At 47.6% G+C, this 26,674-nt stretch overlaps 1 protein-coding gene across 1 annotated transcript; it reads right to left on the reverse strand.

Moving 5' to 3' along the window:
• Positions 1 to 10,157: 10,157 nt before the first annotated feature.
• On the reverse strand, positions 10,158 to 16,825 carry HMGB3 (high mobility group box 3). Its single transcript, XM_068152181.1, has 5 exons — positions 16,726 to 16,825; positions 13,675 to 13,831; positions 12,987 to 13,126; positions 12,338 to 12,512; positions 10,158 to 11,812 (listed from the first exon to the last, which is right to left on the reverse strand). Exons 2-5 carry the CDS (start codon positions 13,822 to 13,824, stop codon positions 11,669 to 11,671), a joined length of 609 nt encoding a protein of 202 aa, XP_068008282.1. The 5' UTR covers positions 13,825 to 13,831; positions 16,726 to 16,825; the 3' UTR covers positions 10,158 to 11,668.
• Between the last annotated feature and the right edge of the window lie 9,849 nt (positions 16,826 to 26,674).

Consider the following 26,674-nt stretch of genomic DNA (forward strand, 5'->3'; position numbering starts at 1 on the left):
GGACTGACCCGGTGCTGGGGACTGCCTCCTCAAACCCTCGACCCCCATACCTTGTGGCAAGGCTTTGGCAGCCCAGAAGTGTAGCAGGGATTTGCAGTGTGCCCTGTACCTACTATAGGCTCTTCCAAAGACCCCAATTCTGCAGGGCAGCCCCTTAGGCTCTGCCCTCAGCATGGGGCAGTTCCAATGTGTGCTGCTGGCGCTTCTGAAAAAAGGCATTAAAATGGAGCAAGAATTAGGATCATAATTGCTTAACTGCACTTTGTGTAACACCTCCTAATCCAGAGTCCACCCACAGCACACAAATACTTTTCTGGCCCTGCATTTCTGGTGAAACACAATCCTTCTCCCATCCTGAGAAGAAGAGGAAGACTTTGTATCTAGCTTCCAGATCCTGGACACCCAGGGGACCCATGGGTGACCCCAGGGAAGCTGTAGCTCTTCTTCAGACCTTCTTCTATCCATCCCAAACCTTCTGTTAACAGAGAGCAAGGCACTGGCTTCCTGGTACACTGGCACTTAGCAAAGCTTGGGTGACAGCTTGGACTTGATGACCTTTGAGGTCTCTTCCAACCTTATTGATTCTATGATTCTACGATCTGCTTTACCCTCACATCTGCACACTACCCAGTGCTCACAGACTGCACAGCAGCAGCTCCCTGAGCTCACACAGGCAAAATAGAAGCACACCATGTTTCAACCCTAGTAGGACATAAGAGCACCCGAAAGAGTAAAAAGACTGCCAGGGCTCAGCTCTGCTCCCCTCCTGGGTCTGCCCAAGAAAAAGCCAGTTTTGGTACAAAAAGATGGTCAAACAAGGCAGCGTGGCAGGAGCTGCTGGCCACCAGTACCTCACACAGAGGCCCACAAAGTGGTTAATGCGTGTGCAGCTAACAGGTAGAACAAGAACATCCCACACAACATTGCTTTTTAAAAAGGAAACCTGGTGCTTTCCTTCTCTCCCTAAATTGTGCATGTCTTTGACACGACGCAGGCACGTTTCACCAAGTCAGCACTTTCAGGGGATGCTGCCACACAGCTGCAAATCTCCATGAGCTGAAACAGGTCTTACTCCTCAGTCCTGCTTTTAATTCCCTGGGGCATCACATTCAGCAGTGACTGGCACATGTCCTTCAACCACCCTTTACTCAATGCCCTGCCTGGGTCCCTGCTGCCCTGGTACCTGCACATCTCTTTTGCAGCATTGAGTAGTTTTTTTTAATTAACAAAACCTGCTTTTATCATCCCAAGCACAACCCATAGCACCACCAAGCTTGTGCATCTGCTTTAGAATTATGCTTTTGTGCCTGGAGGTCTTCTCTAACTTCCCCTGAACTGCTTTGCTTTGGCTTTGCCAGAGACGGGGCAGGGTGGGAATTACACTGCTCACCTGAACAAGGTGAGCTGCTATACTCCACTTTGCTAAGACCTCACTTGAAGTTCTAGGTCCAGCTCTGGAACCCTCAGCACAATGACAGGAACCTGTTGGAGCACGTCCAGAGGAAGCCACAACAATGATGTGAAGACTGGAACCACTCTGCTGTAAGGGCAGGCTGAGAGAGGTTCAGCCTGGAGAGGACAAGGCTCTAGGGAGAGCTTGTAGTGGCTTTTCAGTACTTAAAGGCAAGAGGTCATGGATTTGTACCAAAGGAGAGGAGATTTAGACTAGACAAGGAAGACATTTTTCACAGTGAGGCTGGTGAAACACTGGCACAGATTGCTCAGCAAGGTGGTAGATGCCTCCCGCCTGGAAACATTCAAGGTCATCATGTCCCTGCCTGTGGCAGGGGAGTTGGACTAGATGGCCTTTAAAAGTCCCTTCCAACCCAAAACATTCTGTTCCTAAGGCATATATCCCAAACCTCTCGGTTCCTGTGGGGTCAGCATGATGTTTCCCACCCCAGGCAGGTGAGATGTTGTTCAGACAGCAGTGGATATTTCTGGGAGAGGTGCAAGGCTCCAGCTGTGTACAGACATGTCTCAGTATATTACAGCTGTGGTCAAACCTGAAACTGCCAAAGCAGGTTATCCCGAAAGGAGATGGAAACATGAGCAAAGTGCTGGAGATAGAGGAGAAACACAGCATATGTTAAGAGGCTGGAAAAAAAGTACTTTAGAGCTAAACCCAAAAGCAACCCAAACCATTATTAATCTACTTCTGTTCACACCATACTTGGAATTCTTTCTCCAATACTGTGTGTTCCAAAAGGCAAAAGTAGTTTTCAACTCATACTTCATCATCAGATGACAAAATCCCCACACAGCTGTCACCAGTCCACCCATGGCTCTGTACCACAAGTCAGGTCTTCATGCCCAAAGTGAGACAGACAAGGGAACAGTGAGATGGGGCCAGTGAAACCAACCCTGGACACATGGCACTGCCTGAAGCAGATACTGGCAGCAGCAGCAGCGGCTTGTAACAATGGGCTCACCTTTGGGAGAGCCAGAGTCTGCACATGGGAAGGGTTCAGAAGCCCTGAGTTTACTTTCTCTCTTCTTCTCCTCGCATGTTTGCTTTTCTATCAGACTCTTTAGAGCTGTACCTGCCCAGAAACAGAGGGAGCACCATAAAAGAAAGGATCCAAGCATCCACAACCTACACAACCCTGGCCACAGACACAAGCAGTACTTCTCCTCAAAAGCAGCTGACAGAGGTGGTGTGTGCAGAGAGTGCCATAAAACCTGAGCTTGTCCCTCCAGCTTCAGGGGGTGAGCTTCCACCGCTCTGCTCGCACTGGTTTGCATTGAGCACACAGAGCTCTGCCGGGAAGGGCAGGATGCTCGGTAAATAACACCAGAAACTGTTATTTCAGAAGATATCCACAGAGAGCAACCACAGTCCCAGTGCACTGTTCATTTTCGGCGTCTATAACCCATATAATGAAGACGCAACCCACCCCAGCAGACAAGCTAAACAGCAGGCTTCCAGATGTCCACCCCGTTCGCCCATCTCAGACTCCTAATCCCCTACTTTGTCTGAGCTCTAGCTCATTTCTGATGCATTCAGATTATCCAGCGAGCATAACTGCTAGTGAACATCTGAATATTTCCTCCCCCCCGCCCCATCTCACATTTCACCTTGGAGGAGAAGCACTTTACAGAGCCCAAGCCCTTCTTTATCAAGCCAATTAGTGCAACACAAAAGCAGTGAATAGGAGCAGGCAAAGCTCAATGGCCTGTAAAATCCCCGATATTTCGAGATGGGCTGAGGCCAAATATGACTTGGGTTTTTTTTCCCTTTCCTTTTTTCTTTTATTTTTAATAAATAGGAAAAGCCAAGGGTGAGCAGCAAGCAGAGTGCTGGCCTTCCCAATGCATTGAAAAGAAAACCCAGCAAACACAGGCAGGTCATGTATCATAAATGAAAGTTTACAAACACGGCAGCTGTAATTCCTTCTACAGCACTGGAGGACCAAAGTTTGCGAGGAACAAAAGGAAATGATTAACAGGGGAAATATGCATAGTACAAAAAAGACTTTTTAGTCCAAAAAGGGACGTCCATATTTAGAAACACTTGATTCCTGTTGTCAGGGCCCTGCTTTTTCCTGAATGTGTTTCCCCCCCGTGAAAGAATGAAGTCACAAAGGCAGTTTGTGTGCAGCCTTGTCACATGCACACAGGGCACTACTGCTTTTCCTCCAGGATTAAGGGGAAAACGCAAGGATTCCAGAGCAAGCAAATAAACAAACAAAAAATATCACACCCATATTTAGCAGACAGCTTCAGTCAAACCAGCACCTCCTCCAGCAGGATCCTCTCTCCTGCCATAGACAACCCCAGCACTTGTCGGGGTGGGCTGTCTCCATGGGACCCTCCCCATGGGGCTGCCTGAGCACCCCATGGCAAGAGGGCATCTCTTCATTTCCTTTGCATTGTGGGGCTGACAGTGATCCTGCTCCAGCTCGTGGAGATTTGCAGCTCTCCTTTGGGAGAGGCTGTCTCCCGGAAGCTCTGCAAAGCGCTCCAGCACAACCCACCACAGCCTGCAAGAGACAGCATCCGAGCAGGTGTGGAAGGGGGTACGTGGGGAAGGGATCCAGAATGCCTCTGAACGGTGGGAAACTCATGTTTAGCAGGATGAGAATACAGATGAAGGTGTTTCCCATCCACACATCAATTGACATCTCACCCCACAGCAGCTTGATCTCATTCCCTGACATGGGAAGGTGTTCCCAGCCCAAGAAGCACACTGAAGGAACCCACCACGGTCACAGTACTGCCTAACATATTTCATCAGCCACAACCATCTCCATGAGCCCTGAGCACATGCAACAGCAAACATTTTTGAGACCACCCGTTCCCTTTCATGTATAATAGCTGCCAAAACATATCTCACAGGGTCGGCTGTGAAATACAGCACCATATGGTCCCCGACACAGAGAGAGACCTTGCAGGCTGGATGCCGTCTGCTCAAGGCCTGGAGACCCACAGCCCTCAGCCACCTCCAGCAAGACTGCTCAGCTCCACCTGCACTGGCCAGTCCAACACCCTCCCAGCCAGCAGCAGCTTATGCTTGGCCATAGCCTCCCCTCTCACTCCAACACTGCTGTGAGCACAAAATCTCAGAGGAACAGCACCAGTGGGTGGTCCAAACACTCGTTGAAGGTCTTTCCTAAAGCACACAACCAGTGGGAAAAGCTCCCAAATTCTGGGAGTAAGCTACACCACCTCGAGCAAGGAACTGGATCTGATCTACTGACTCTGGCTGCTTCACTGGGCAGAGGGAGAGCTGGGGAAGGGAGTGAGAGGGAGAAACAACACAGGTGAAGAAAAGGGTCTTTAAAAGCTACACACAGCATGTGGATGTGTTTTGGGAGCACTTATTTAGAGGGTTTGAGGGCGTAAAGAAAGAAAAATGGTTTGGGGACTTCTTTCCACTTCACACTTGGAAGGATCAGCCTGAACTGCTTTGGGAGAGTTGGCTTTTTATCATCTTCCACCAAATGAGGAGCATCAAGGGCAATATTCCCTAGGTCTGCAGGGGCATTTCTTGGTGCATGCTAATGGAAAAGGCAAAGGGATGAGCTGGTAAGGCAGACACCTTTGCCTTCTCCCCAGGCAAATAGGGGAACAGTGAGACACTGTAGAGACACACAGGGAATAGCAGAAAACAAACAAGGCCAAGTCCTCCTATGCTCTAAGCCATTGAAGGCCTTTTGCAAGTTATCCTCAAGGTTCAAAACACCAGCTCTGGGCTAGCTATTTTTTTTTGGCTAGACAACTCCCAGTGGTGGGGAATCACCTACGAATGAAACGAGTGGCAGTGAGGAGTGAGAGGTCTTTAATTAAGCAGTTTAACATTATCTGGTCAGGTTTTATTCCACTTCCAGACAAGTGCCTGGAAGAAAGAGTTCTCTTGCACTTTTACTGACACCTTGATCTTTGAGCTTGGCTTGAAAAACCTCCCAGCAGCTTGCAAAAATTAAGTACTGTATGAAGCAATGAAATAAAGCCAGGAAGACCCAGTTCGTGTTTCCTTTTGCTTTCCCTGCCACTGGAGAGCAACCTTTTCTAGGAGGTGCATGTAGCAATACCTATAAAAAAACTGCAGAAACTAAGACCAGGGGAGATCCCCAGCCTGAGAGCTAAAGAGAACAAAATTTGATCAACACAGTTTTTAAAGAAAACTGGAAACCAAACTGCCTTTTCTCCCACCTTTCTCAAACCTCTTTTACAAAACCATGAATTCTTGCTGGTACATCCCAGGTAATACATAATAGAAGAGCAATCACACAGTAATTAGCAGCAGGCAAGAGGCATTTGTCTCAAGCAATCCCTCAAACCACTTCACTCTTCTACATGTATTAATTTTCTAAACTGAAAGCAAGGCAAATCTTAAGCTTCACAAAGTAGCAGTTAAAAACACTTACAAATAATAAGCTCTTGCAACAACAAAGCCAGGTTATGTTTGATTAATATTTTTTAAAAGACAATTTCTCTGATTTGAAATACTTGAGGGAGCTTTAGGAGAGGCTGGGAAGAAAAAGCAACTTTTCCACGTGTAGCACCCTTCCTGCCTCTCTCCTTTCGCAGCCTTGCCTGCAGCAGTGCGGACAGGCACTCAACACCTCCTGCTCCTTGGGGGTCTTGGTAGGGAGCACTCAGCCAGAAGCAAGCCGTGGTACTCTGCATTTCAGGGGCTCAAAAGTCAACCAGAAACACCATCAAAACACCCAGTTCCACAGCAAGGCTGTTCCAAACTATGATTTTCCCGGCTGCTAGCTACAGGCAGGAACATGAAGCCAACTGCATCAGATGACAGTTACAGGACAGGCAACCCTTTATCACAGTTAATGCATATTCATCTCTCAACATCCACAAGATAAAGGTTTGCTCTTACACCTCCCAGCCTTCAAAGGTCTTAACTACACCACAGCACCAGTTTGCTGCTCCACACAATGCCCAGGCTCCTCGCTCCTGGAGAGGTCACTTGCCATCTCTGCTCCAGCTTAACAGAAAGAGTAACGTTGGTCTAGCTAGTTCATAAGCCTTTCTGTGAAGCCATGTTCAGGAGAAAGAGGTACTCACTCCCTGGGAGACACAGCTCTCAGCTCTAGTAGGGCTGTGGCTGCTTCCTCCTCCCTAATTTAAGGATCCAGGTGCAGGACAGAGCTCTCAGCAGCTGACTGCTCCAATCAAGATTGTTAGCCCAGACAAGGAGCCACCCCTCATCCACATCCCATTTTAGCATGTACGTGTCAGACCTATCAGAAGTATGAGATGTTTGCAGAGTGCTTTGAACACAGGTTGCCAAACATTGCCTCAGCACAGGCAGGTGCATATCACACTCCCCCCAGAGCCCAGCCTGCCAAAAAAGGGATGAAGACACTTCACAGGGCATGAACCACCCTATCAAGCATGCTGGTTGGATGGTCCCTTCTCCATTACAAGCTGAAACACTTTTTGAGAGCAACCATTTGGTAACAGGATCTTCAGCACACTTTGTTTTGCAGCACAGCTACAATTCACAATTCAGGTTATTACAGCCTTAGCCAAAAGAAATAAAACTGTCACTTGTCACAGCTCTTCCAGTTACCTTTTAGAGGAGAGCAAGCAAGATCATAGAGGGGAGCAAGGGGATTGTCAGAACACGAACAGCAGCATGTCCAGAAGTGCAGCATCCTGCTATTGTCCCAGCAAAGGACAGCATATCCCAGCCACTTACTCTGGTCCAAGTCCCGCTTCCCCAAACCCTCAACAGAATAGGGCTTACTTGGAAGATGTTTCTGGAAGATATTTCACTGCCCATGGAGCAGCCTGGCTGAGAAGAGGGAAAACAGACTTGAAGTGGCTGCCAGAATTGTGCTGGAGGATGGAAGCAAAAAGCCATTCACCTGCCACCGCCTGAGCCAGAGCCAACAGAAGCCCTCACACCTTGCTGATGTTCCTGCAGGGTTTATTAGGAGTGAATAAAACTATATGAAAAAATCAGCCTTTCAAAGTGAGCAGATAAGAGAGATGTTTTAACTCTGCTTGTATCCCCAGTATGATCCTCAAAGCAGATTCTCACCTTCCTACAGACCTCTGTTAGAGCTGCAGTGGTTCACTGCTAATTGATTCAATATGCATTTGGACTAGGATTTTTAATTAGTTTTATTACAGAAAAATTAATGCACAACTTCCCCACAGATGCATTAGGATACCAACATGAGCAGTAGGAAATGCTCCTGCAGCAGAGTTTTCCTTGAGACTGTTGGGAGCTAAGCCCACACCCATGGTGGGGCTTCCCCAATGCTATCCCTCCCTGAAGCCTTTCTTGTAGACTAAGGGCTCACACCAAACATTTACAACGTTCCAGATGAATTCAGGTATGCATAGGCTACAGAGCAAGCAGGACAGCATCACTCCTCTGCCTCCTGAGGTTGTGCTAATAGACTGTGGATTCATTTTCAGCACAGGCAAGGACTGACCTGCACAGAGCAGCTCAATTCATCCCATTGCCCCCCAGGTGACTTGATTTCAGAGGGATGTGGTTCGTTTTGGCAGTAAATGTGTTTGCAAGACTACATATATTCAGGTCCGACTCCAAAGGTACCAGCCATGGGAAATGACCTGTGTAACACAAGTCAGTGCTGCCAGGAAGCATCCTGCCTGCCTCGCCTCTCTCTGCTCCACATCAGTGCTAGCAGATGCTTTCCTGCCACTGTTTTAGGCATCTGGAGAGATCACCTCATCCAGCTGAGCCCTTCTCTGCCTCTCCAGAGCAGCAAGCAGGCTTTAACAGCTCCAGTACTAGCATCCCCCCTTTTCTCAACCAAAACTCTCAGCCTCACTGCTTACATCAGCAGGCACAGGGGGAATGTAACAAATCACATTTTGGGAACACTTGTGTTCTCAGTCATCTATCAAATTCATGCAAGGAAGTGTCTCTTCATTCCTCCCCACCCCTTCCCCAAATCTATTTTATCATTATCCTCCTCTACATATAATGCAGTTAGTAACAGACATATTTAATCCTGAGCCAAGCAAAGTAAAATCAAAGTGAAAGTTTTAGCTGTACAGCAGCCCAAAAGCAGAAACAACTGCTCTGAAACACCACAAGCCTTTCAAAGCAGAAAGAGCATGTAGAGGGTATTCTGTCAAAAAGTGGAGCTAGGTGAATTAAGCAGTTCCCAGTATTTGAGCTGGCCTCTCAGAATGCAAAAATTAGTGGTGGTGGCAGTGAAAATCATGCATTACTTATATTCACACTAAGGTATTTATCAGTGGCAGAGCACTGGGAAAGAAACATCACCACTCCATTTGCAATACCCAAATCTGAGGCTCCAGAGTCCTGCACGAGCGTTGTATTGAACCACAGCCCCAAGGCATGCCATATTTCAGAAACCTGCAGAGCAGGAATAGGTAGTGCACTGTAAGGTCCAAGACCTTAATCAAGCCCTGCAACTCAATAGATTTCCAATATAAGCAAGACAAAGAGGTGTCAGCTCTAGTTCTTATTTGCTAATACTATCAATAAGGGCTCAGCTCACTAGCAGTTAATTCAAAGCCAAGCTCGATTTGCACAGCAGTGATCTACACTAATTCCCATATGTGGCTAAGGGGAGATTTTGCCAACTAGACAATAGAAACAGTATTACAGCTCCTGAAATTATGCCATCACTTTCCTCTTCCACTCCACCACTTCCCCATCAAACCCCCACATGCTGGAATCCCCAGTCATTTTCCTTGCAGAAAGGGTAGCAAATACAAGGGTACCCATTTCTTTTCCAGATGCAGTTTTATTGAGGCTTTTAAAATGCAACTTCCCATAAAACGGGGGCCAATTTCACACTCGGTTTTTGTGCATTAAAGACATCAAGAAATGCCAGAATTAGGCAATTATAGAAGTATTTCTGTGATCAAATTGTAATTCAGCCTTAGAAAAAAAGTTGCTACATGTTGCTGCGTTTCATACAAGTTTATTAGCTTGCTTCATCTATTACCAACTTCTGCTTGATTTTGCTCTCAGGTCTAAGCCCATCTCGACACTAGATCAAGACTGTTCTGCCATGACACTGTGGCTGTTGAGAAGTCAGAGAAAGCCAGATGTGCTACCCAATTAGGCAACAAAGCTGTTTTATCTATATTAGAAGCAGCTACTGCCTGTATGCCCAGCCCTCATTAATCTGTAGTTTTGCTCAAATGAAGTGGTGGCAGCAGCCCGAACCCATAGTTTACACTAATGAGTTACCCTGTCCTCTGAAATTGGTGGCACACAGCAACCCACAACTTTGACCTGCTATTAATGCTATTAAAGTGTCCTGACAGCCCCACCTCCTCCTCACTGCCACACCAATGCCAACTGCAGTCAGCACAGGGAAGGAATCAAGGGTAGCAAGAGGGTGCTACCAGTTTCCACAATTTCTGTGCTAAAAACTGATTGAGTCAGCAGCTAGAGGCCAGGTATAGCCTTTCCTTTCCATGGGCTGCAAAACATCCCTGGCTTGGATTTGGAAAGGTGGCAAGACTGCAAAGCAGCCAACTGGTCACCAAAGGGACAGGGGTGACCTGCACTACCCCCCAACCCACCTCACAGCACCCAATTCCATTACAAACTGGAGAAAGGCCCCAGACCAAGTACCTGTGCCACGCTCCTACTGTAGCAGGGAGTTAGCCTAGGCGCCTGGCTCCTGCCATGAATCATGATGCTAGAAAAAACCACAAGTCTGAAACAGTTTAACACAGGACAAAAAAGGCACATTTTAATATGTACAGCAATGCATTTGGGCTATAAATTTACCCAACACAACTGAAAAAAAAAATTAAAAAAAAAGAAAAAAAGAAAAAAAGTCCAAACTATGCTTTTTTTTAATACTTATTCCACGGTGTCAGCCTCATTCCGAACCACCTACCTTTCTCTGCATCTCTGAATGCTGCTATATACACACACACAAACAAACAATTACGTCATGAATGTTCATTTAGGCTCCCAAGTTCAAGTAATAAAGTTCAAACTTGCATAGCATCTTAACGCCACTCAGCCATAAACAGTTACGATTGCATATTAGCTGGAGCAGCCATCTCTTTCAATTCAGCCAGTTTTGGCTGGCCACCATTTATACTTTTATCATTATTATTATTAATTATTATTATTTATTTTCTTTTTAAATCCTTGAGTCAGAATGTTTCCTAAAGTCACCAGCCCTGAGGGATGCCACAGACTTCAAAACGAACCTCTTGCTGCTGTTGAAAAATCCTTGGGTTTTTGTTTTCCTTTCGGCCTTTCTTTTCTTTTGTTGTTGTTGGTTGTTTTTTTTTTCCACCAGAAATTTAGAGTGTTGTCAAGAACAGTTTTAAAAATGTAATACTGTTTATTTTGCTTCAAAAACATTTCAGCATTCTAAACATACAAAAAAAACAGAACGTTGCAAATTTATTTAAGTACAGAGTGTTTTTGAACTTCAGTTGCTGCACTGGCTCTTCACTTCGTTGACGATGGAAGAGATGTCTACAGTTTTCAGTTTAAAAACTACCGCACTTAACTAAAAAAATCCATACACTTCTCATGCCAGCTGAACCCCCTTCCACAACTAAGAATGGCAGCAGAATGCTATTTCACTATATACAGAAAGACAACTTTAAGCTAAATGGACGCCCACTGTAGTGTAAATAGATCTACCCTCACAGTGCATGCTTCGGGCCATGGCACCCCGGGGAACGTTACAGCCTTTCCAAGTAATCACTGCTCCTCTAAGGCATCATAACTCTAAGCATGTACCACAAGAAATCTGTCTAGTTTTTACAAACTATAGATATGTACAGTTTATAACCCAGGATTTCTAGCCAATAACCATATAGTAACACCACCTTACAAATTAAAAAAATGCTTGGAACATTTTTAAATGCTTTGTTACACCAACAGCAAAGTGCACAGAGTTAGGAGAACACTAGAGCGCCTTTTTCATTTTAAAAATGTTTGGAAATATGTACAACTTTGATACAGTTTCAGGGTGCTCACTTACACCCATGGCCACTTCATGTAAACCAGTTACAATTTCTAGAGCACTTTTAGAAACTACAACGCGATCGGAATCCAATTTTTTTTTTGTTGTTTTTTTTTTCTTCTTTTTTTCTTTTTAATTAAGCCTAATAAGGGCAAAGAGACACCACCTTAAATAAGAGGTGCTGCATTTATGGTGTTTCCCCTACTCTATGGTATTCACATGGAGACAAGTATAGTACAGTTTTATTCGTCATCATCATCTTCATCCTCCTCTTCTTCATCCTCCTCCTCCTCTTCGTCTTCTTCCTCTACCTTTTTCCGAGCAGCTTTGGTTGCTGCTCCCTTTGCGCCATCAAACTTGCCTTTAGACTTGTAGTCTGCCACATCCTGCAAAGTCAAGGGGATGTCTTAATTTGCTCTAAGCAGCAAAACACAAACAGCATTCGTACAGCAGGTGTTAATAGAGAGACTGGCCTTCCACAGCTGCACCCCCCACAAGGGGAGACAGCCAGCGTTGCAGTGCACAGGTATGCAGGACACCTAAGCATACTCCACGGCCTCCAGGTGGTGGAGGCCTTGAACCCTGCATTCATGGTTATTTCTTTGAGGAGGAGAAGAGAATGCAGCCTCTCCAAAGTTTCCTGCTAACATGACAAAACCCTTTGCTGCAGCAACTCAAGCAGCCACCACTGCACATACCTGGAGGAAACTCTGTTCTCACAGGAATTTGCCTGCTGCTCTAACCGACCCTGGCAAACGGACACAAATCTCGGCTACGTCACACGCAGCACAAATTACAACAGGTCTGGGAGCTGGAGACACTGTGCTAGAGCCACCTGAGCTGGGTCTATGCTACAGAAACATCAAGGCAAGTGTTGGTATGGAAAAGGCACGAGTGAAAACTAGCCTTACCTTCTCGTACTTCTCCTTCAGTTTAGCTGCCTTATTGTTATAAGGCTGCTTTTCACCATCACTGAGGTTGTTCCACATTTCTCCCAGTTTCTTTGCTACATCCCCAATGGATATGCCAGGGTTTGTGGACTTGATCTTGGGGCGGAACTCTGAACAGAAGAGGAAGAAGCCAGACCTTGGGGAAAAGGACCAGAGAACAATCAGAACTGAGGAACACCCAGAGAACACCCCATTCCTCTGCCCCTCACCCACAACATTCACACATGCACTCACACTTTCAACAAAAACCACCACAGAACAAGCAGCCCAGACCCACAGCCTTAACCTAACACTGTTTTAAATCAAGTGTTGTCTGCCCTGACCACACAACATAAGATTAAGACACAGAGGTCCACTGAGATTTGGTCATGCCTTCCATCGCTGCGAGTTTAAGTGCACCAAGTACCAAGAACTTGTGTTAGAGCTCAAGACTACAAACTGCCTACACGATTTACAAGACAGTGTCAGGAAGCTGTAATTATCATCAGTATTGCTACATCCAGTGTACACCACTCCATCTACCTCCTGGATGGAAACCCAGAAGCTGTGTTATAGGGCACAACACCAAAACCAAACATGCTCGTGCATTTATTGCCTCCAGGTTACTTACGGTGGTCGTTTTGGGGCATTGGGGTCCTTCTTCTTCTTGCCACCCTTAGCTGGTCCATAGTCCTTCATTTCTCTATCATATCGTACCTTATCAGCTTTTGCCATTTCATCAAATTTAGCCTTCTCCTTGCTTGACATAGTCTAAAAAAAAAAAAAAGAAAAGAAAAGGCACAAAACAAACAAACAAAAAAACAACCCAAACAAAACAAACACAAAACAAGACACCAAACCTTTGATTACCCAACTGTTCAGTAACTGGCAAACTTTAAGTAAACAAGCCAACACACACACAGACTCAATAGGGGAGTTTCAGAATTTGTTTATTTTCTGACTGGACCACCTTGGGGACGAAGGTCCTGTACTAGGGACTGCAGACTCAGCTGGCATACTCAGTAAGCGGAAATTAACAGGAATGAGACAAGTACAACCAGAGTCCTCTTTGAGGACAGAGGCCTGGAGGAAAGTAGCTGCTAGCAGGCACTGTTTGGGAACAGGAAAAAAGGCCAGGCTACATGGAAAGGTCCAAAGAGGCAGATACACCTCTATGAAGGCTTCATGATCATTACAGGAGTCAGCAGCACCCAATCAATAGCAAAGAACAGCACAGACCAAACAGCACCAGGTCCCTTCACACTCAGGCACACACAAGTCAAGAAGTTATTCTTTCAGGAAGTCACAAATTAAGGTACCTTCCACCTCTCTGAGCACTTCTTGGAAAACTCTGCAAAGTTGACTGGAACCTCTGGGTTCTTTTTCTTATGTTCCTCACGGCATGTCTGCACAAAGAAGGCATAGGCAGACATCTTGCCCTTGGGCTTCTTCGGATCACCTTTAGCCATCTTGACTCTGTAGGAAAGAGGAGAAAAAAAGGGAAGGAAAAATAATATTAAGTGAATGCATGTGCAGATTAATGCATATATGTGTTTATGAATATGTTGGGTATGTATTTTATATATATATATATACATCTACATACAGACACCATGATGCCCTGAAGAGATGTCCTTCATCAGTAGCACATTATTTTCTAGCCCCACAATACCTCTTACCATCCCTAATAAGACAACTTAAACTATTACTCCTTGACATTTGGATTACGGACTTCAGCCAAGTTCAACTGGTCACTAGACTTAAGTTTTACATTAATGTATGTCTACATCATGTCCAAAGACTGAACACAGGCTAATAAATATACCATACTTCTGCCTGTTTAGAGTTGTATATGAACTAATATAAAACATTTGTTTTAGTTGGTTACTACACTGGGGCTTGAGAGGCACGTACAGTGCCAGGCTATGACTTATCCCTTTAGTGCTAGAGCTGACATAAGCAGTTGCTGTCCAGGTGAAAAGGCAGGACAGATTACTGCCCCCTAAAAGTGCATTACCATTTTATATAGAAGATGATGGGCAAATAAAGGCTGGTTTTAAACACAATAGGACCCGTGGAGCTCTGCAAGGTGAGCTCCGCTTGCTCTTGTTCCACCAAGTGACACATGTTCGCAGGCATAGTGGTCAGTGCAAAGATGTGATTAGCAAGTCACTAAGAGGACGATGGTAACTTTTGGGCTGTGATTCTTTCCCCTTCTACTGTCTTCTTTTCCACTTCTACCCCCCTCAAAAAGAGAAAAAATAATGCCGCAGCAATATTTCCTATTTCCAGCTTCGCCAGCGTTTGCAATTTTAATTTTTATTAGCACAACGTTAATATTTAATAGCACACGTTAACCCTCCCCATGTGCAGCACAACTGGTTTTCAACCGCCCTGTCCCGCCCGGACGCTCCCGGAGCTCGGCGGAATCCCGCTGCCGCCTCAGAGCTCTCCACAGGGCAGCGGAAAACCCGCGTAAACAAGGGACGAAGCGGCGGGGCAGGGGCGCGGAGCGGAGCCCGGGCCGCCGCCTGCTCCCGAAGTTGGGGGCGAGCGGCCCGCTGCGGCCGGCCGGGCCTTTGCTCCCCTCCCGCCATCTTCTCTCCCCTCGCCTCCCCCCCTCCTCCCCCCCCCACCTACCCCCCCCAAGGTCACCGCGGCTGCCGGGCTCCGCTGCGCGGGCCGCGGGCACCTGCGGCGGGACCGGGGCCGGCGGGCGGAGGGGGCAGCCGGCAGCTCCGCCAGACGCCAATAATTCATCTTCCATTTTGTGAAATGCCTCCTGATGAAAGAAAGTGCCCCTGAAATGTGGCGGGGCGGCGGCCGCGGGGCGCCGGGGGGCTGGGCGGCGGCCGGGGGCGCGGGGCGCCGGCCCGGCCCCGGGCGGCCGGTGCGAGCGGCAGCGGGAGCGGCAGCAGCGGCGGCCGCGCTCCGCGCCCAGGGCCGGCCCCGCTCGCTAAGATGGCTTCTCCCGGCGCCGCCGCCGCGCCGCCGAACAAAGCCGCGCTCCCCCCTCCGCTGCGATCGGCCCCCCGCGCCCGCCGCCCCTGGCCGCCAACCCCGCCAAAACGCCGCCCCCGCCGAGAAGGGGCTCCCCGCTCGGCCCCCCGCCGGGTGGCGGGGGCGGCGGGGCCGGGGCGCGGGCGGGAGGCGGCCTCCCTCCCTCCCCCCCCACCCCCCCCCCCTCCCGGCCCCTGCCTAGCGCAGCGCTCTCTAACAAAGGCTCCCGTGCAGCCATTATCGCCGCCGCTACGCTCCTCCGCGCCGACAGAAAAAGAGTGCGAAGAGCCCCAGGGCGGCCCCGGGGCGCCCGGACGAAGGCACAGGGTGGTGGGGAAAGAGAAGCCGGGGCGAAAGCGAAAGGTTTGAGCCCCCTGCGGGGCGCCGGGAAGGAGATTTTCCCCGCCGCGACCGCCCTCCCCATCCCTATGCCGCTTACACGTCTTTCTTCCCTTCGCCCGGGCTCTCCAGCGCCAGCCATATTAATGCCCACAGCACGGGCGGCGCGGCGCGGGGAAGAGGCGATGCGGGGCCCCAGCGCGGGCGCAGCCCCGCCAAAGTAACCTTCCCGGGTAGGGGAAGAACAGCAGAGGCAGAGGCGAAGGGATCGGGGGAGTTTGGAGGTGGCGGCGGCGAGAAGAAAACTGCTTCGTCGGGACAGACGGGCGCAGCGCGCAGGGTTTATCCCTGTCAGATGCTAAAGCGACAGCCATATTAATGCAGAATAAACAGCGGGCACGGCACTGCGCACGGCCAACAACTTTCCCACCACCGCCAGCCCCACCGAGCCCACCCGGGGAAAGGGGGCAAATAAAAGCCGAGGGCGCCGCGCGTTTTGCCGTGCGACATTAGGAGGCGGCAGAGAAAAATCCCTGCCCATGCGGGGGAGAAGAGGAGTTAGTCCCGGTGTAGTTGCTGCACCAGCCATATTACTCTCGGCAGTACGGGAGCCCGGCGCGGAGAAAAGGGGCTACACCGGGGACAGGTAACCCCTCCGCGCCAGGGGGGTGCTCCCGGTGGGGCTGGGGATGAGGACGGGGGGCAAACGCTGTTCCTCGCCTTCTGCCCACCGCCCCACCAGCTGCGTGCGGCATCTGCCCCGACACCACCGATCCGCTGGCGAGGAGGACAGAAAGTTTTGGGTGATTTTCCCTTTTTCCCCCCTTTTCCCCCCCCTTTTAGTTAAGGAAAAAAAAAAAAAAAACTCGGAAGAGGGAAGCAACGAAAAACAACAACAAAAAAATATAATAAAAAAAATAATCCCGGGGCAAGTAGAGCAAAGGGGTGAAGGCGCGGGGGTAGGGCGGGGCGGCGGCAGGGCGGACAGGGGGCAGCCGCCCCCCGAAAAGTTGCGGCGGGGCTGCACGTACCTGTATTGTTCGCGGTAGTGTGGACAGGAGCTGGAGCGCAGGGCACGACGCGGGGCTCGGCGCGGCGCGGCTCAGCCTCGCGTTGGCTGCCTACGAGAGCGGCCTGATTGGCTGCAGGGCTCTGCCGTTTAAAACAACCTCCTCGCCCGCTGATTGGCGAGGCGCCTCATGAATATTAAGCACGGCGGTGCGGCGGTTGGCGGGCGCGGGTGAGGTCATTCATTCAAAACGAGCGCCCGCCGGGGACAGGGGCGCGAGGCGGCGCGCGCCAGGGGTGTAAGGGGGGAAAGTTGGTGCGGAGGGCAGGCAGGGGCGGGATCGCGCACCGCTGCGCGCCCCGCGAAGTCTCCGCCACGGGCGGGACGGAGCCCTGCGGCCTCACGCCGGGAAAGAACTGCCCTCGCCACGTGGTTGTGGCTGTTCGGGGCACTCGGCAGCCCCACGCAGCGTGGCCGTGTGAGGAGCTCAGTCTTACCCCACACACATTCCCCGTGTGGGGCAGCGGTGATGGGCATCGTGGGCCGCGCCGTGAGCGGCTGTTTACGCTGTCCGCTCTGGTATCCTGTGGAAGATGAGATCCCTGCGAGAGTAGGGGGACGCGGAGGCACGGCTAGCAGGGACAAGGGACAGCTACGGGAGCACCCTGGCCTACAACAGTCCATCACCGCTAACTTCTGTCCTGCTGCCCGATTACAGTTTCAATAGCACCGTTTGCAGAGCCGGTTACTACTGTGTATAACAGGGAGGGAACGAGCCTACAATAAACTCTACTGACAGTCCCAACACAACAATAAATGGAAAAGGAACTACAGAGCAAGAAACTGCGTGTTTGTTGCAGGGCACGGGGTGGATCAGACAGTTTTACCTACTCATTAATTTGAATTACTATTTCTGATCTACTGCCACGATTTGTTTAGTACTCACTTTCTAGGATTTGGCTGTTATTACAGAAGCTGGTTGTATGCAAGGAAATCTGTAAACATGCCCTGTGACAGAAACCAGCCCAGCATGGCTCAGAGGCCAAGGGGACAAGACCTCCTTTGGCTCTCTTGAAAGAGCTATTTCCTATAAGGCAGCTGCCAAATGGTTAAACTGGTATTAGTGGCTGACCATAATTGTTGGTTGGCTTGGAAAAAAGAGCTGTTACTTCAAGGCTGGAGCGGTAAGACTCAGAAACCACCACATACTGTTATGGGCTGGGCGTAACTGCCACCCTGCTTTTATGATAGCCAGAAGAAACAGTTGCCCTCTTTAAGGAAGAGATAGTGAAAAGAAGCCTCCACCCTGGGCTGAGACACTGCCAGGCAGTGGGGTTTCCCAGCTACTGCCCTGCGGAAGCACTTACGGCTATAACAACATATGGTCACAGGTTGCCTTTGCCGGAAGACATCAAAACAAAACAAGCAATGAGCCGTAGAGGAGTGCCAACCTCCTGCTGACAGATCCACTGGGAAGCATGTAGAATTTCACCCAGGATTTTAGCCAAAGTCCTCCCTTAAGGTATGCCTCCGCTGTCTAGCAAGCGCCTGAATCCAATTGTTATCCCTACATAGAACCACTGAGCCTTACACCCATGTCCTTGGGCTTTCCAAAACATGTATGGTAAAACCAGTCTTACTAGCCTCTTGCCCTAATTCTGCCTCCAAAAACCAAAAGCATAAAACAAGGGGTTCATTCATAAACATTAATGAGGCTACCTGAGGGACTGTATTTTGTAGCATCATCATAAAACAAGACAAGCAATACTACTGCAGGATAATCCCTTTGTAGCTGACAAACATCCTTCTCACCTATTTTTAGGGATACTTTAAAGTGTTTCAAACTAGTTGAATAATTAAAGCTTTTTTTCTTGGTTCTGGAGTTGCACAGTTTTTTGCTCTGAAACACATTCTTCCTCGAACTGTAGCATCACCCTACAAAGCACACCAAGCTGAGAGCATTGCAAAGGCAAGGGGTGGCAAGCCCAATGGACAGGCACCTGACATCAGTACACATTCCTTTTAGTCCTGCTATTCCAGGGCATCCATCCCATTTCTCACAGGCCAAGGGAAACACTCCCTGAGATGCTTGTACTAGGAAGTCTAGTAAAAGTTTTGACAGCTGGTCAAGGGGCAAAGGAGATATTTTGGTAGCTGAGAGACAGCTGGGTTGAAGGTTTTGTCCTAGTACTCACAGCACAGTTTTGAAAGCAGTGGAGAGCTGAGCAGCAAATGGGTGAAATTATCCCTGTAGGGAAAGCTCCTACTCACCCCAAGAACTGCCACTGCTGAAAGAAATTCTCCTGCAGTGCCCTCTGCCCTGTGCACTGCATCTGGCCCCTGTGTCTGAGTGCTTTCCTGCAGTGCACCAAGAAAACAGCCAAGAATGTTGGCTGAGCAAATCTAACCTGCTGCTTCAACCTCTTCCAGATCGTGCAATCCTACTTCCTCACACTACCCAGCTCAGGCCTTCACCTGGCCCCTCTGGGAACCACAGCAGCTTACTAAGCTAACAGAAAATAAACAAACCAAGCCCAAAATTCAACCTCCTTATTTTTTATTTTTGATGGGTCAGTTTTCTGCTGCATTAGCCATGAACCAGCATGTCAAGGAGCTGGGTGACTACCAGAGCTGAGGCAAAGGAAGGTGCAGAACAGTACAGCCGGGAGTAGGGACACACTCCTAAGAAGTGTAGGTGTGGCAAATTTTAAGGTTTCTGTTGTCTGATTTAACATTACAGATTCTCTCTTATTTATGCTACCAAAACTAAAAGAGATTTCAGGATGCCTGGCTCTTGGTACAGAAGGCAGCAAGGTTTGCAACAATGATAGGACAGCTCAATGTGTAGTCTTGTGCTTTCCCCTTTGGAAAGTTCTGACCTGATCCTCACCTACAGGCAGGATTTATTTAGCAAACATTTGCTACATTTTAATCAACTGTCAGCCATAGCCTGCATCCCACAGCAGGAACCCAGGCCAGGCAATATCTTGAATACAGGCACCAAGGCATAATATTTGGTTCAAGGTCCCATAGCAAGCAGCTTCCAATACTCGCAGTAGCTCGTTGCTGAGAAGACTGACTGCAAAGCCCTGTCCAAGCTGGAGTCACCAAAAACTGAAGGCTTCTGGCCCACATATGTCATGTTGTCCAAGTTAACAGCAGAGATGCAAACAGCTGAGGCCACATCACTACTGGCCTAAATGTAATGGCATCTCTTCAGCCTCAGATGATAGAACAGGGAGGCTGCTGTGAAAAAATCTAGAGTCACCAAGGAGTCCTCCAACAGATTAACAGATTACATAAATGCACTTTAAATTCAAGAGAGTCATCCACTCTTACAAATGAAGTGTCTCTTTCTGCTCCCTAGAATTGCCTGAGGTGTAGAGTAAGTTCACCTGTTCTTTAGCCAACAGCTAGAGCTCATCTAAACACTAGTGATTGCTTGGTGGTGTTGGCCCTCTCACAGCGCTGTCCTGCTCCAGTTGTATCAAATAGCTAGCAAAATAAGGCCCACCATGTATTTAAGCTGTTCAGAAGTGCTGGAAAGGACCAGAACAATTAATTGATCTTTGGAACACCACACAATGGTTGTAGTAAGGAAACTGTATCCTCACCACCACTGATGAGCTCCACAGCTCATCCAGCCATTCTCACAATATACCTCAAATATCTTGTTGCCATTGGTAAGACCGTGAACACTTCAGAGGGATTCTAGAGGACAACTGTGTGTGAAAGATTAGTCCTCTAGATCTCTAACAAGCTTCCCAGATTGAATCCAGGTTCTCTTGATCTAGAAATTCAGCCTGACATTAACTTGTCCTTGACCTCTTGCTAGTTTCACTAGACACTCGCTCAGCATTTGGGATGATTTCAGTCAAACAGGTGATTTGGGTTTATATCCTGTCCTTGCAGGATTTGTCCAATAGTGGTCAGGGCTCATGGTGCTTGCTGTTCTGGGTGTCTTGCTCATGGGTCACATCACCTACTAACAACTAGGAAGAGGCTAGTATGACTTCACATATTGACATTGCAAAGCATCTCAGTGAATTAGAAACGCACCAGTCACAAAAAATGACTAGGTCCCTCGATGCAATGACAACTTCAAAATGAGCTACCATGTCTGAAAAGCTTCCCAAACATACATGATCATTTCCACAAGGAATAAGTCCATTAGCTGGTTCACATTTTGGAGGGGCAGGTCAAATACACAGTGTGTTGCCAAGGCAGTTTCCTTACTGTGGTGCTTCTTGGGCTCTAATTCAGCAGCAGCATTGGGAGTAGCCACAGAAGATCTGGTCTGCAGTATACATGTACTATTGTACTACTTGAAGATGTGCTATTTCACCCCATCAGCCTTTGTTTTCCAGTGCTGGTATCTGAGTTTCCACTTTTCTATCTGCTCAACTGATGCAGGTATCAGAAAGCCACGAAAGTCAGGGTGGGGCAAATAACTGCAATGAGGTATTGGATATCAACAATCCTTTTGCCCTTTACCCAGCTTTGGAATACACTGAGTATGTGATTGTGTGGTTAAATTAGGTGCACCCATGGTCTCGTGCTCCTGACCACTCCACTGGGCAGTTCAAGGCAAGGAGTACAGGAGGCATCAGGAAATCTCACTGGAAGCCTGGGGCCATCTGCCTGCTGTCCTGCTCAGCTATGAAGTAATTTTCTGAGGCCTTCTAAGCTGCAGAGCACCATGAGTCACAGGCAAAACCAGAAGTCTCCCAGGAAGAAACGCACTTGGCTTTTCACAGGGTAAGGAAGCTCAGGAAAACATTTCTGATCCTAAGTTCTATCAGATGTGCAGCTTGGTTCCCATGAAAGGTTTTTTTAAGCAACCTCAGCATCCAAGGTCCAGATGCCAAAGGTATGCTCAAAGCCCTGGTAGAAATACCAGTGAGGGGGCTACCCACCTCTGTTGCTAGGGGTTAGCTACCAGGCAGGCATTGGCAGAAGGGTCCATTCCACCAGCCCCGTTTAGAATCCTTCCCCAAGGCTGGGACTGCACCAGGCTTCAATGGATTGCAGGCAGCTCCACAAAATGGTCCTAGCGTAGAGGCAGCAATCCTGGCACATCGTCAGATGTTCCTCACAGTGTATCAGACCATCCTGCCCTTAGCAAACCAGTTATTCCACTGGGGTTGGTAGGATGCAGCTTTAGCAGTATAATTCCAACTGTGTTTGGTGCTTCCACTTCTGCATGGATCACACCTCTTTACACCCCTGACCTACTGGCAAAATTCTCTGGTGAAGGTTTGACCCAAATGGAAAGGCTGATATAAATACATCTGCAGGGTTCTTCCAGCAATTGGGAATCAGGGCAGGGGGAAATCCCTCCTAGGAATCTAACAAAGCCAGGAAACCTTTTTAAGCACAACCAGCCTATCAGAGTGACAGAAATGACATTTAAGGTTGGATGGACAATAGTGACATGAAAAGTATTAAATGACCTGTTCATCTCAACAGCATATTCATTAGGCTAGTTAGGGGCCTGTTTCAAAAGCCTTCGGTTTGGACCTAGCTTCTCCCATCACTGACCTTCTGTGCTAACATGCAATAGAGACAGAGAGGCTTGGTTAACCCTTCTCTAACTGGCACAGTCAAAAGATGCTTGCAGAGGTTTGACTTACAAATGAGAGAGATCATCATTTTCTTTCTCTAAAAATTAAGAGTTTGGCCTCAGAAAAGATGAGGAGGGATCCCTCCGTATGAAATACTCCCAGTCTTACAACACGTGGGATTTCCATGCATGGATTTTCTGATGCCTAGCCTAAGGCTGAATTCCAAATCCTGTACCTACAGTAAAATATTTGTAATTGCTCACTGGGATCCCAGCCAGTGAGAATATTTTCATCTTTAACCTATGAAACAAAAAAAAAAAGAGTTATCTTAAATGCACGCCAAAAGTAGAAAATAAAATTAGCAATGGTGTTTAAGGAGCTTGTCAGCATGCAGGGTCAGGGAGGCAGAGGTTAATCTGATCCCAATTCAACCACAAGAAAGCTAATCTTCCAACAATTAAAATATTAGTCCAGATGAACAGGTGACCCCCCCTCAGATCCCCTAATGGGGTGGCACAGCCTGTTATCCCCAGTAGCCATATCCCATTAAGCTGACACCTCTGCAGGAGTAGGATACACTCCCAGTTGCACACACAAAATTAATTATTGTCAAATGCACTTCATGGGGACTGAGGTGAGAAATAGAAGTTAAAATAACTGACAGTCATATTAGGCAGCAATTCAAAACCTCCTTGCAGTGTAACTACAGGCAAGATAAACAGAAAGTCGTGGTTACCTTCACAGGTGGGCTCCCCACACTTCTTGTCATGTTGTCCCTACTCCTCATGGCTTTTTTTCTTCCTTTCTCTCCCTTTTTCCCATCCTGGTTTGCTTCCCTTCACACCTTAGCCCTGGCTCTTTCCCAGCACACACTGCCAAGCTGTCCAGGGGGTAGAGGCAGGCAGTTTGCCCCTGCACACCTGTTCCAAGAGATTTGCCACCTCAGTACAGCACCTCCTACACTACCAGACTCCTGGAAATTGCTTGCCTCCTGCATGCTGCCTCCTTTCATTCCCTGCTCATCTCTGCTCCCTCATCTAACACATCCTTCCTGCCATAACACACTTTCTTCAGGCGTCTCCTTCCATGCTCGGCTACCACAGGACCATCTGCTTCCAAGTATCTTCTTTTTTAGAAGCACTATCCCAAACCTTGTAAACTCCAAGTGACCTGGCACATGAGCAATGTGCAAAATTCAACTTCAGAAGGGTATTTCTGTGTATGTTTTCCATGCAAAGGATCACACTCAAATTAAAGGCACTGGGGGGAATACAAAATAAAAGGGTGCATTTATCTACCTACCCCACCAAGACAAAAACTGTATGTAGAAAGCCAGAACAACTGGACACAATCTCTGCAAGTTTCTCATAGCCTTCAGTGGAGATGGAATCTAAATGCAATTTTAAAGGAGAAGATTTTAAGTGTTTTGCTTCCACTTTAATTGGCAAGTAATCAAGACCACATTCAATGCAAAGCAAGTCCTCGCAATCACGCTGTGACAGCAGACCAAAAAACTCTATTAGGAATCTAATGCAATTACAACCCAACAGCAGTCCAGCAAAGGACTAGATATAAAGGCAGGCATGACCCCACATTAGAAAGAAACTGGTGATGGTATGGCTAAAGCGTAGTTCAGATACCATTCAAGTGACATAAACAAAAGCAATCAGAATGGTTGGTGCTGGGACAAGAAAGCTGCCACTGGATACTTACTTCACAGTCCTGAGATGTCTCTATATTCAGAGTTGATTTAAATCATCAAACAACAATTTTCAAACCCAAGAATACCCCTCCTGCACTCAGCCATACCTGAACACAAGTGTGCATCCTTTTCTCTTTAGCCACCCTGCCACTGTCCTCGGGATTAGGCCAGCACACGGCATGCAGACAGGATGATACGTCAGAACCACTTGCTTTCAAATGAATGAAAGAGAAGACTATCCACAAGAAGCATGATCTTAGTGGTACACTATCTCACAACATGCTTCTGAATGAAGCTTTAGGTCTGGCCATGGTTTGTAACTTTTAAAGACAGGCTGTCTGTCTCCAGATACCCATGTCACTGCCAAGACAGGGAGTGATGTACAAAGTCCTTGGCTAGAGAGGAGGAACAAGAAGTTTTCTCCACAGGAACCATGAACCAAGTGCTTGGTCTCACCTGTGCCTGGTCAGGGTGCTGGGCAATCATCTGTGGGAGCACATTGCACAGACCAGCTGTACTGGCTGGCATCTTAGTAGATTGAAGGTCTGAGTGTAAGAAAACAAGAAGAGTGTTGGATGATTCCAGCCTAGTGGGGGGAACATGCCACAAGAATAACAGGGCTTGAAGAGGTGCTAAAAACCTAATTGTCAGAAAAGACATAAACAATATAGGTCCTGCAAAGGCAGAGACTAAAGAAGGTGTTTTCTCGATCTGTGACCTGCACTATGCTGCTGGGACATAAGCTCTCCAAGCTGCCTAAAGCTATGAAATTAACACATTGCCCATGTGCACACGGACTCCCAAAAAGCAAGGGAAAAATTACAGACTGAAGTTACAAACATCTATCATTTAGGAGTATATTGAACTGGTTGGAAAAAAAACCCACTGGGGTGACACTGCACAAGATGATTCTTGGATTGTCTTCAAAGGGTTAAGTGGACCTTCAGTTAAAAAGGGAATGAAAAACACAAGCGCAGAAAAGCCCTCAAAGTCCTGTAAGCTTCCCCTCCTCTCCCCCACGACCTCTCTGTCCCCTGTGCATTTTCTTCTTCTAATAAATCTGCTCAGAAAATATCGTTTCCTTTTTGGTACCACTTTGGTGCCATCACTTCACCATAGCAACAGACAGCAAACAGCAGCTTGAACAACTGGAAGTTGCTGGCTGACTCAGGTAGGCTCTCCTGCAGCAGCAGGCTTGAGTGACTCTGCTTTTGGAAAACGATCAGTTGCATAATTCCAGATTAAATTCCACTAAAAGGGAATATACACAATTAACTAAATGCCACCAATTAAACTATCAAGAAGGCAGGAATATTTTCAGTCAGTGCACTTTGTGTGCAGCTACACTGTAATCAAGGTATGACAGCAGCTCCTGTAGGCACACCAAGCTGCTTTTAAAGTAACTACCTCAAGTTCTGGTGACAGACATGGACAACAAATCCCACTGGGGGCAGCTGGGTCCATCACAGGCAGCTCCCCTGCTGCCTGTGCTGGCATGAGCCAAACTGTCAGCAGTGCCCAAGCTACTAGAGCCTGGGGGTGAGATTTTGTGAAAGACCAAAAGCCTAGGTCACTCTTAAGCAATGCTCAGCAGTGAGGATGGATCTGAGCTAAGACACAATAATACAAATCGATGATCTTTGAGGTCTCTTCCAGCCTTAGTGATACTGTGAAATTGAAGCAGATGAGGCTCAATCCTGCTGCTAGACCACGGAGGTATTACACTCAGCAGGGCAGCTGGGTTCTAAAGTAGTCAACAGGAAGAAGCAGCAGTGAAGGAGAGGAAGTGGGGTGTTGCAACACACGTCTGGGACTTGCACAAGTATCTTTACATTACTGAAAGGCACAGGAGAATCGTAGACTGAGACAAGGTATCCAGCTCAGGTTGCTGCCACCAGGTGCTTACATCTACTCTTGATGATGTGAAAGGAACAACTAATTTGGGGGGGGAAGTGTAGTAATAAAGCATGTAGATTTCTGCCAAGTATTCCAGAATCGAATTATTCTTCTTGCTTTAGATTCCATTGAACATCTGCTTTGTTAACATATTTAATCCCTGTTTTGCATAGGAGGGTAGGAACAAGTGAGTAGCAACTACATTTACAGTGAAACTGGTTTTAAAATTGTATAATTGATGTGTGCACATATTCTTTCCAGAGACACACAAACGGATACATACACAAGAAACGCTTTACAGTTAAAGGAAGGTGAATTTACCTTACCCCCCCCCAAAAAAAAAAAACACCCCTGCAACCATTTCATTTTTCTTTTAGGCTTCTTAACCCATTTAATATTTAAAAGACATTGTCTGTTGAGATCAGGGTGTGTATAATATATTTATCATCAAAGATTCCACTGAAGTCAATTAACTATTTTTTTTTTGTTTTGTTTAATTACAACTTCTCCTATCAAGACAAAGGTGTTTTGAGAAAACTCTCCCCCAAATGTCTCAGCTTTGTGCTTTTCCCCAACTAAAAATAGATGCCTTTCAAAGAAAAACGGCTTCAATCACAAAAGAAAAGACAAACACGCTGAAAAGATTAAACCAAAATGAAAACTCAAGAAAACCTGCCAAACTTCCTTCCCTGTATCATCAGAGGCAGCACATTTTCAGGATGTCAGCAGCAGCCCACCGTCTCTGGCATTTTAAAGCATTCCCCCCAAAATTCAGACCCTGCACAGCCTTTGCTGCTCTTTTAATTTAT

This window comes from Melanerpes formicivorus, unplaced genomic scaffold, assembly GCF_026170545.1.
Source record: "Melanerpes formicivorus ecotype bairdi unplaced genomic scaffold, bMelFor1.0.p_v2 SCAF_22, whole genome shotgun sequence".
NCBI classification, from domain to species: domain Eukaryota; kingdom Metazoa; phylum Chordata; class Aves; order Piciformes; family Picidae; genus Melanerpes; species Melanerpes formicivorus.